At 36.8% G+C, this 12,325-nt stretch overlaps 1 protein-coding gene across 1 annotated transcript in view; it reads left to right on the top strand.

The window, feature by feature from the left end:
• The window catches only part of ARHGAP31 (Rho GTPase activating protein 31), a 303,422-nt gene that overhangs the window by 162,205 nt on the left and 128,892 nt on the right, over positions 1 to 12,325 (top strand). The window contains exon 2 of the mRNA XM_082245042.1: positions 4,024 to 4,126. Coding sequence (XP_082101168.1) covers positions 4,024 to 4,126 — 103 coding nt within the window. The remainder of the gene's footprint in view (positions 1 to 4,023; positions 4,127 to 12,325) is intronic.

Raw genomic sequence — 12,325 nt, 5'->3', positions numbered from 1 at the left:
CAATCTAAGTATTCTTTTTTTTTTTTTTATTATGCTCAGCGCTAAATATTACTAAATAAATAAATAATTATAATAAAAATAAAAAAATGACAATAATATAAGAATAATATTAATATGAACGTATCATTATCATTATTATTATTATTAATAGGGTCCACCCTATTATAATAATAGGGTCCACCCTATCTCGCTGGAGATTCTGTGATCCTCTTGTAGGATCTTTTGGAGGGGAGCTCGATCTGCTCTGGCTCGCAATGGGCGACTCTGGCATCCTGAACCCTTTTTAAATGTATTCACAATATGATCTAGGTAAGCAAGTTACTATAGTGATAAATCCCCTGCTACCTGCCTTGATAATAACTTCAAAGGCATAGCCTTGTTTTTAACAGAATGTACCATCTATGATATATCTGCTTATAATTGTTGTTCTTTTTCTTTTTGGCAATGCTCACATTAGAGGCCTCTGTTGCCTAGTATCCATTGGTTCCTGATGAAGCTGACTGTATCAATCAGGCGAAACGCGTCAAACCAATAAATTCTACATCCTTACATGTTGCTACATAGATGAGTTTTTGTCCAATTTTGATATGTCTATACAATGTATTTTTGTATTTTTGTACATGTTTTTTTTTAAATATGCACCTTTTCTATTTCAATAAAATAATATAGATTTTATATCTCGTTGTTGCTTACCACTTATATACTAGCCCTATAAAGTCCATATTCCCCCCCCCCCCTTGTCTTTGGGAGTATCACACGGGTTTTTGTTCCCACATACCCGGTGAACATATGGTAGCCCCATCTCCCTTTCCCTCAACTCTCGATATATTAAACTATTGTTGTTATATTTCCATCATATTTAATAACACTAGTAATTTTTTATTATTATTATTTTATTTTTAAAATGTATTTCATTTTTTATAATTATTATTATTATTACATATAACATATAACAACCAATTGAAAGAGCTTGTTGTGGGAGTCTGTGAAGGTATTAAACATCTGAATGAGGCATTAAATATTTGTTGCTAATAATAACAACAATGTATTATTATTTATATTTTATTTTATTATTATTAAAATATTGTTGTTATATTTCCATCATATTTAATAACACTAGTAATTTTTTATTATTATTATTTTATTTTTAAAATTTATTTCATTTTTTATAATTATTATTATTATTATATATAACATATAACAACCAATTAAAAGAGCTTGTTGTGTGATCTGTGAAGGTATTAAACATCTGAATGAGGCAGCATTTAGGGAAACACTCCCCCAGCCCTCTTTCTGCTAACAGAAACAGCAATGCTAGTGTAATAAAAGCCAGCCAGTAGCGCTGGGCTTTCTTGGAAAACCCACCATGCCTTTGAGAGTGCCACCAGTGCACATAGAAATAAATGCATATCATAAAACCAAGATTCTGTGCAAACCAATAAAACCATCCATACACATGTTTATAAAATTATAACGCTATTTTATAATAATTGTCAAATCCGTTAGACACAAATATTTTATTTGATTTATTTTATATATATATATATATATATATATATATATATATATATATATATTAAAAAAGAATAGCGCGCAAATGCAAAAGAAATAACTACCAAATCTGAAGAGAGTCCATAAATAAAAATGGGGGTTTGGTCCCACCATATGGCCATATCGTGCTCAAGCCCACTACTGCGTCAAAGTACCCCATTATCAGTGGGTCCTACACTATCCATGAAAAAGAGATGAATCCAGCCCTTCTAACCCTTGGAGACAACACTCCTTGCTGGGAAAAATGTGCAAATGCACTACAGGGGACTCCTCCTATATCCATTTGATGGTGGACACTGATTGAGTACAGGTGTATGTGGGGGGTGGGGAGGGCTGCTCAACCTCGATAGTCTGGTCAGACCGAATATATAATAAACAGGCAAAAAATTTGGGGGAGCATACCCATGTATTTCCAAAGCTGCTGCAGCTATGAACCAAAAGACATGTATATTAAAAAAGAATAGCGCGCAAATGCAAAAGAAATAACTACCAAATCTGAAGAGAGTCCATAAATAAAAATGGGGGTTTGGTCCCACCATATGGCCATATCGTGCTCAAGCCCACTACTGCGTCAAAGTACCCCATTATCAGTGGGTCCTACACTATCCATGAAAAAGAGATGAATCCAGCCCTTCTAACCCTTGGAGACAACACTCCTTGCTGGGAAAAATGTGCATACATAAAGGCATGGTTTGATGGGTTTGGTGTGGAGGAACTTGAGTGTCTCCCGTAGAGACTTGACCTCAACCCTACTGAACACCATCCATAAAGACATGGTTCGATGGGTTTGGTGTGAAATAACTTGAGTGGCCCCCATAGAGACTTGACCTCCACCCTACTGAACACCATCCATAAAGACATGGTTTGATGGGTTTGGTGTGAAATAACTTGAGTGGCCCCCATAGAGACTTGACCTCAACCCTATTTAACACCATCCATGAAGACATGGTTTGATGGGTTTTTGGTGTGGAGGAACTTGAGTGACTACCATAGATACTTGACCTCAACCCTACTGAACACATCTATAAAGACATTGTTTGATGGTTTTGGTGTGGAGGAATTTGAATGGCCCCCATAGAGACTTGACCTCAACCCTATTTAACACCATCCATGAAGACATGGTTTGATGGGTTTTTGGTGTGGAGGAACTTGAGTGACTACCATAGATACTTGACCTCAACCCTACTGAACACATCTATAAAGACATTGTTTGATGGTTTTGGTGTGGAGGAATTTGAGTGGCCCCCCATAGAGACTTGACCTCAACCCTATTTAACACCATCCATGAAGACATGGTTTGATGGGTTTTTGGTGTGGAGGAACTTGAGTGACTCCCGTAGAGACTTGACCTCAACCCTACTGAACACATCTATAAAGACATTGCTTGGTGGTTTTGGTGTGGAGGAACTTGAGTGGCCCCCATAGAGACTCAACCTCAACCTCAACCTCAACCTCAACCTTACTGAATACTATACATAAAGACATGGTTTGATGGGTTTGGTGTGGAGGAACTTGAGTGGCCTTCATAGAGACTTGACCTCAACCCTACTAAACGCCATTCATAAAGATATAGTTTGATGGGTTTGGTGTGGAGGAACTTGAGTGGCCTTGCTCAGAACCCTGACTTCAATCCTTGTGAACTCCTTTGGGATTAATTGCAATGTCGATTGCAACTCAGGTCATCTTATCCAACATCAATACATGATCTCACAAATGCTCCTCCATTTTTTTTTAGATACTTTTGAAGAGTCTTATTGCAAAATGGATTCAATGGATAAACTCAATGTTTATTTTCTTATACCAACCCTAACACCATTCAGGTGATAATGCAGGAGGCTAACCCTCCCACTCAGCAGTGAGTTTGAGAGAGGACATGCTTAGTCCTGAATCATTATTTACTGAACAATGAGAAAGATATCAATCTGTATTCTTGCCATGTATGATTCTTGGAATGGCTTCTCATATTCATTCAAGCAAAGTGGATTTTTATTTAATGATCCCCCAGGAGGGAAAAGTTTTAGAATTATCCTGGCTGATTTTGCCCCATTCCTGTAATCCCTGGCTCGGCTCTGTTCATCCTAGACCGCATCTGGCAGTAGAAGTAGCAGCGTACCGGGATATGAAGGAATATCTGGATTTTTTCGGAGGAATGCAGTGGCTGGGTGCCCCAGGTGTTTTGAACAAGGGGTAATGAAAGTTGATAACATAAGTAGCTGCTGACGTACATGGTAAATACACTGTCATTGTAACAGATTGATTCAATGTGGTAGTTAGCGTTCAGCCAGCCAATGATGTATTTGTGCCGTGTGGAATTGTGGCTTAGCAGGGTGACAGCCTAATAGAAAGCATTGCACTTTCTGCAAAATTGTTTGATATTCTATATCTTGCTGATATTTTTTTTTTTTTTTTTTAATGTATTACTTCTCTTTTGTATGCACATTATACTAACCGTTCCTGCTTTGTCTTCTCCAGTTCCTCTTGTGTTGAAGAGCTGTGCAGAGTTTATTGAGACATACGGCGTTGTGGACGGTATCTATCGGCTGTCTGGAGTAACATCAAATATACAGAAATTAAGGTAACATTAAGCTGCTTTTTTTGTTTTTTTGTTTTTTGTTTTTTGACAAGTTACTGAGGTTGAAAAAAGACCTCAGTCCATCCAGTTCAACCTATGATGTGTGTGTGTGTGTTTGCTGTTAACCGTACATTGTATACCCCTGTATGTTGTGGTCTCTAAGGTGCCCATCTAATAGTTTTTTGAAACTATCAATGCTCCCTGCTGATACCACTGCTTGTGGAAGAGAATTCCACATCCTTACTGCTCTTACAGTGAAGAACCCCTTACGTATTTTAAGGTTAAACCGCCTTTCCTCTAGAGTGGCCACGTGTCTTATTGTATTTCCTTTCTCTGAATAGTTTGTTCCTTATGCTCGGGTCACCAGTACAGTATTTGTACATTGATATCATATCCCCCCTCAATCGTCTTTTCTCCAGAGAGAATAGGTTCAGTGCTTGTAGTCTTTCCTCATAGCTGATGTCCTCCATTCCCCTAATTATCTTTGTTGCCCTTCTCTGGACTCTCTCCAGTTCCAGCACATCCTTCCTGAGGACCGGTGCCCAGAACTGGACAGCATACTCCAGATGTGGCCGGACCAGAGTCTTGTAGAGAGGGAGAATAATCTCTTTATTTCTGGAGTGAATCCCCTTTTTTATACATCCCAGTATACTGTTGGCTTTGCTTGCAGCGGCTTGGCATTGCATGCCACTGCCAAGCCTGTTGTCTACCAGTACCCCCAGGTCCTTTTCCATCCTAGACTCACCCAGAGGTTCCCCCCCCTAGTGAGTAGCTTGCTTTCTGGTTTCTGGCCCCCAAGTGCATTACTTTACATTTTTCAACATTAAACCTCATCTGCCATGTAGTTGCCCACCCTGTTAATTTTGTTCAGGTCCGCTTGTAAGGTTTCCACATCCTGCATAGAAGATATTGGCATGCTTAGTTTAGTATCATCCGCAAATACTGAGATTGTACTAGATATCCCCTCCTCTAGATCATTTATGAATGTCAAAGAGATCACCTTCATATAAATAATCAGATCAATTTAAAGTCCAAGTATAGTTTACTTTCTTATTACGTCCTCCGGCTCTGCTTCCTGCTTTGTTGGGCTACATAATGGTTTCACTTTACTGCTCCTTCACAAAGTACTATGCCATGGGCGACTAACTAAAAACAATGCACTCCCTATGTGGCTGAAATCTCAGCAGTTGTTAAAGCTCAACTCCGGCCAACTTTATTTTTTATTAGGACAAAATTATAGGTTTTTGTCAACTTTTGTATTGCTGTCTGTGACCCCCATTGGAGAGTTTTCACTTAATTTCCTATAAGATAACCCAAAGCCAGAAGGGCAATATATTAGAGGAGGGGGTTTTACCAGTGCAGGAGACCACAGACACTAATAATACCCCAATAAAGGTCCTGAACCCTATATATATATATATTTTATGTTTAGGGGTTCTAAGTAATTTTCTAGCAAAACATACAGATTTTTACTTGTTTTGGTGTGTTGTTTGCAGTTTGTGTCCCTCCGCTGGAAAGATGTCCCATGGCTACCATCAAGGCAATGGGGATGTACACAGCACCCCCGTTTCAAAGCAAGCTAAACATTTTGGCTGGAGTTGAGCTTTAGGAGAGAAACAGAGTACTTGCACTGAGCCACTGAGAGCTCCCTCCAGAGGCTAATCTGCAAATTAAATATTTAACTACTTGCAGACCAGCTGCCATAGTTTTACTACGGAAGGTCGGCTCTATTACGCGAAATGACATACCTGTACGTCGCCTAGTATAATAGACAGTGCAGGCACCCGCACTCCACCAGAGGTGCACACACGCACCGATTGGCCAGAGGGGGAGCCAATCAGGGGGTTCGGTGGACGCGATGTCCACCAGCCACCCGCGATCTCCGCCGGCCACCCACGATCGCTCCCCATAAAGACAGAACGGCGGTCTGCCTATGCAAACAAGGCAGACTGCTGTTTTGTCACAGATGAGCACAGGGATCCTGAGTTCCTGCTATTTAGGAACACAGATCTCTGTGTTCCTCTATTGGGTCCATCCCCCACACAGTTAGTAAGCACCCCCTGGGGACACACCTAACCTTTTGATCGCCCCTGGTGTTAGCCCCTTCCCTGCCAGTGTCATTAATACAGTAACAGTGCATACTGTAGTAGTGTCACTGGTCCCCCCAAAAGTGTCAGTTAGGTGTCTGATCTGTCTGCCGTTATGTCACAATCCCACTAAAAATCGCTGATCAGTACTAGTAAAAAAAAAAAAATAAATAAAAATTACATAAATCTATCCCCTAGTTTGTAGATAACCTTTGCGCAAACCAATCATTATACACTTATTGGGATTTTTTTTTTTACCAAAAATATGTGGCAGAAAATATATTTGCCTAAATTGATCAAAAAAAAATATCAATTTTTTTATTTATTTTTTGGATATGTTTTATAGCAGAAAGTAAAAAATATTGTTTTTTTTTTTTTTTTTTTAAATTGTTGCTCTTTTTTTGTTTATAGCACAAAAAAAAAAAAAAAAAAAATATCGCACAGGTGATCAAATAACACCAAAAGAAAGCTCTATTTGTGGGAAAAAAGGACATCAATTTTATTTGGGTACAGCGTCGCATGACCGCGCAATTGTCAGTTAAAGTAACGCAATGCCGAATCACAAAAACTTAAGTGGTTAATACAGTAAAAACAATTTGTAAGCACTAGCATATGGAAATGTTAAAAATGAATCTCAGATGATATTAAAAATATTAACTTGTCAAGAATATATTTTTATAAGTCTTTAGGCTGATCATGTGATGCTACAAGGTTCTCTGCATGTCCTCTCAGTGTCGGGTGGTCCTCAATAAAGCCGAGCATTCTCTGCACCATTACACAGTGAATGCAGAGAACCTTAATGATGCCATTTCAGGGTACGGGTCCATGCCACCCTGCACTCACAGTATGTCTTCAGTCCTCCAGGCTAAATGATGCTGGGTGTCATTCAACCTAGAAGACTGAGGACATCCTGTGGTGAAGGAGTGTACTGCAGGGGTTGAAGATGAATACTGATAGTGCTGCCTGAACTGCCTTTTTCTTCTGTCATTTTATTACAAACAATTCTAAAAAGAAAAAAAAAAAAGGGAATTAAGCCTTAAGCTAATTGTTTATCTAAAAAGAATGAACAAAATCTATAATTTTTAGTTCAACTCCAGCAAAAACTTTTTTCTTTTTTTTTTTTTTTAATATTAGTTTTAGAGAGAGTAGAGAATGATTGGAGCTTCGGTCAAAGTGTTATTGCTTTCTGTGTCATTTCTTGTCAGCGAAATGGATATCAGACAGAACATGAAGTAAAAGTTCCCCTCCCCCAACAGGGCCATAGATAGTAATAAAAAAATAGCTTTTCTGTAGCATTTAAAACCTACCTTTCCCATGTCTAAAATAACAATAATGTATTATTATTAATAATAATTATTTTTTTATTATTAATATTACATATTATTGTTATTTTATCATCATCTATCTTTTTTTCTGGGAAAAATATACATTTTATTAAAAAACAAAAGTGAGTTCAATAAAACATTGGCATCAACCCAGTTGTATAATCATATTTGTGATTATTAATATTAGGATTATTATTAATAATAATAACAATAATAATATAATTTATTATTATTATTATTATTCAGTTTTATCATCATATTTATTATTATTATTATTATTATTATTATTATTATTATTATTATTATTATTATTATTAATAATAATAATAATAATAATAATAATAATATAGTTAATTATTATCATTAATAATAATAATAATAATACTATAGTTATTTATTATTATTATTAATTATAATAATAATTATAATAATAATAATAAATATGAGGATAAAACTGAATAATAATAATAATAATAATAATAATAATAATAATAATAATAAATGTTATTATTATTATTATTATTATTATTAAGAGCGGTAATCTTTCTCTTTCAATGTTTTTATTGAGTATTCAATATAGGAAAACAAATGACCAATATTGTACAGACAATGTGATAAATGAAAAATGAGAAATCCGCGCTTAGGATAATTTCAAGCCTCTGATATAATAAATACTGGCTGCAGCCCACCTATACACTATATTCCTAGAAATATAGTAAGATGAAAAGATAACAAGAGAGGTGTATGGCGCTGCCAAAATATGTTAATAGACTCCTGAAGACGTCACTCCGACGAAACGTACGTAGAGCGTCATCACGCCACATCCGCCCTCGTGGAACGCATATCCGGCCCGTGGAACGCACGGCGTCCCGGAAGTGCGCTTCTATTGCCGTTTACATGCTGATTTTCCTTTCTTGTTTGTGAGTACCCCCTTTTTTTGATTGAAATAAAGCAATTTTAAAGCGGTACTACTCTATGTGAGCCTTCTTCCCCCACATATACCTTATACCTGTGGACCCTAACCCCAAAGGACCTTGGTACGCAGGACTCGGGGAGAATATTGGACCACCCTAGTAACCAGAGAAGGGGACCCCAGGATTATTTACCTAAGGCCTGATACCCCTGTAGGGGTGTTCAACTCTGGTGAGTGCGGTCCAAGGGGTGCGGGGAGCACTGAATTGTCACCGACATCCGAGCACCTCTAAAAATTCTCCAATAGAGCACCTGCACTCAACTCACTTTTTGCTCTCTCTCTTTAAGAAGGGTATTCCATTGTGGGACCACCCTCCCTCCTTTTTGACTTTTCTAGTCATTACGGACTTACCAGTACTTGGACTATCTGTGTCAGATTTTAGAGTGGTTTTATAAGATTTTTCATTTATCTTGTGTCTATATATGATACTATTTATTGTATAGTACCTTGTTTTACACTTCACAGTATTGTATATTTTTTATATATTTTTTATATATTTTTCTAACACTTCACAATATTGCATTTTTTTTAGGTGGAACCAACTTAATTGATTTTTTACCAATTTTTTATCAATTGCCCTATTTATTAGGCTGACACTACTTACATCAATTTAATTTTATTCACATTTTTCATTCACTTTTATTCACATTGGATTTTCCACTTATTTTTTTCTTTCTTCAATTGTTTTAGCACCATCATATACCCCTCACAGGGTTGGATCACTTATTATAGTTAAATTTACTTTCACCAGTCACCTTTAATGCACTTGACACTTTATTAACATCTACAGTGGAGAGACACATCTTATATTTATATTTATGTAGCATCATTGTAAGACACACGGAATATTTAACATATTTTGGCAGCGCCATACACCTCTCTTGTTATCTTTTCAATGTGATAAATGAACATGACTAGTCATACAACAAAACACTCTCAGTAGCTCTGAAGGATAATGAATAATAATATTAATAATAATATAGTTCATTATTAATATTATTAATACTAATAATAATACTATTATTATTATTATTATTATTATTATTATTATTATTATTAATATTATTATTATTATTATTATTATTATTATTATTATTAATAATAATAATAATAATAATAATAATAATAAATATGATGATACAACTGAATAATAATAATAATAATAAATTATATTATTATTATTATTAAAAGCTGTAATTTTTCTCTTTCAATGTTTTTATTGAGTATTCAATATAGGAAAACAAATGACCAATATTGTACAGACAATGTGATAAATGAACATGACTAGTCATACAACAAAACACTCTCAGTAGCTCTGAAGGATGAGGAATAATAATAATAATAATAATATAGTTCATTGTTATTATTAATAATAATAATAATAATAATAATAATAATAATAATAATAATAATAAATATGATGATAAAACTGAATAATAATAATATTAATAATAAATGATAATATTATTATTATTATTATTAAAACTGGTCATTTTTCTCTTTCAATGTTTTTATTGAGTATTCAATATAGGAAAACAAATGAACAATATTGTACAGACAATGTGATAAATGAACATGACTAGTCATACAACAAAACACTCTCAGTAGCTCTGGAGGAGCATATATGGGTTGACCTTGACGGGGATAAGTATTAGTAGACTTTATGGTCAATTTCCCTACTGTCCCCATCCCGTCAGCTGAGAGGTTTTTAATTTTTTTAAATAGGCTCAAACCACAAAGGGAATACCAAAGAAAGTATGTTGGGAAAGACCAACCTAAAGAAAGTAAGAGAGAAGAAGAGGGAGAGGGCGGTGAGAAATGGCGTGAGACAAGATAATAGTGTAGAGTAGGTGAAAATACTTCAGGTCAGATTTGATTAGAGTATACAATATAAGTTACATTACATTACCAGCGTGCTTGTCATAGGCCCACCTATGTGGCCTACAATGACTCAGCTCGGGGGTCCCCTTCCAGATATGCAATCCACAGGCTCCATACCTTTTCAAAAAGCCTCACTTTGTCATTTAGTATGGCCGAAAGGCGTTGATTGATCATTATCCAAGATAGTTTTGCCTTAAGCAATTTAAAGGGCATGACAGCCGACTTCCACGACCTTGCAATCACTATTCTTTCCGCCACAAATATGAATTTTGATTAGTAGAAATCTATCATTTTTAGTACAACTCCAGCAAAAACTTTTTTTTTTTTTCAGTTTTAGAGTGAGGAATGATTGGAGCTTCGGTCAACATTTTATTGCTGTCTATGTCACGAAATGGATGTCAGACAGAACATGAAGTAAAAGCCCCCCTCCCCAAAAAGGACCACAGACAGACAGTAATAAAAAAATAGCCTTTCTGTAGCATTTAAAACCTCCCTTTCCCTTGTCTAAAAATAAAAGGGTTTTAGGGCTTTATACTTGACTTTCTTTTGATACCTGTTATCAGTTAGTCTTTGAGGGATCGAATATTTTTAGAAAAAGAGATTTCAAAGGTGACTACAATATTTAGGTTAAATGCTGATTGCTATGGGAATGGTAATACCCTCTATGGATATTCCATATAATTATTGTTAAATGGGTGTTAGCTATATATAGGCTGTGTGCCAGTTACGGCTAGTCCAGGGCATTCAAGCCTAAAATGATCAGGCATGTATTAAAAATAAAAGGCAACGGATATTTTAAAATATCTGTTAAAGTGCCACAGATTTGTGTTATTCTGTTAGCAGGCGTAGTGTCCTTTTTTACAGGGTCATCCCGCAAAATCAATATAGTTAAGCTCATATAGTGAGCTCATTCACTCATTGACTTACATTCTGCAAGGTCCCTGCAGGAGGGAACTCTATACCATGGTCTCCAAACTGCGGCCCACGGGCAAAATGCGGCCCTATTCTGTGGCCCTCCGGACACAATTTCTTCTACTGACACCAACAATGGGGCACTATTCCTCCACGAATACCAATGATGGGGCACTATTCCTCCACTAATACCAATGATGGGGCACTATTCTTTCCACTAATACCAATGATGGGGCACTATTCCTCCCACTAATACCAATGATGGGGCACTATTCCTCCCACTAATACCAATGATGGGGCACTATTCCTCCCACTAATACCAATGATGGGGCACTATTCCTCCCACTAATACCAATGATGGGGCACTATTCCTCCACTAATACCAACGATGAGGCACTGTTCCTCCCACTAATACCAATGATGGGGCACTATTCCTCCACTAATACCAATAATGGGGCACTATTCCTCCCACTAATACCAATGATGTGGCACTATTCCTCCCACTAATACCAATGATGGGGCACTATTCCTCTCAATGACACCAATGATGGGGCACTATTCCTCCCACTAATACCAATGATGGGGCACTATTCCTCCCACTAATACCAATTATGGGGCACTATTCCTCCCACTAATACCAATGATGGGGCACTATTCCTCTCAATAACACCAATGATGGGGCACTATTCCTCCCACTAATACCAATGATGGGGCACTATTCCTCCCACTAATACCAATTATGGGGCACTACTACTCTCAAAGACACCAATGATGGGGCACTATTCCTCCCACTAATACCAATGATGGGGCACTATTTCTCCCACTAATACCAATGATGGGGCACTAATCCTCCCACTGATACCAATGATGGGGCACTATTCCTCCCACTGATACCAATGATGGAGCACTATTTCTCCCACTGGTACCAATGATGCAGCACGATTCCTTCCACTAACATCAACAATGGGGCACTATTCCTCCCACTAATACCAATGATGGGGCACTATTCCTCCCACTGGCACCA

This window comes from Pelophylax lessonae (genome assembly GCF_965119305.1).
Source record: "Pelophylax lessonae genome assembly, chromosome: 2".
Taxonomy (NCBI): Eukaryota; Metazoa; Chordata; class Amphibia; order Anura; family Ranidae; genus Pelophylax; species Pelophylax lessonae.
The sequence above is the reverse complement of the archived record's forward strand: the minus strand, read 5'-3'. Positions and strand labels throughout refer to the sequence as shown.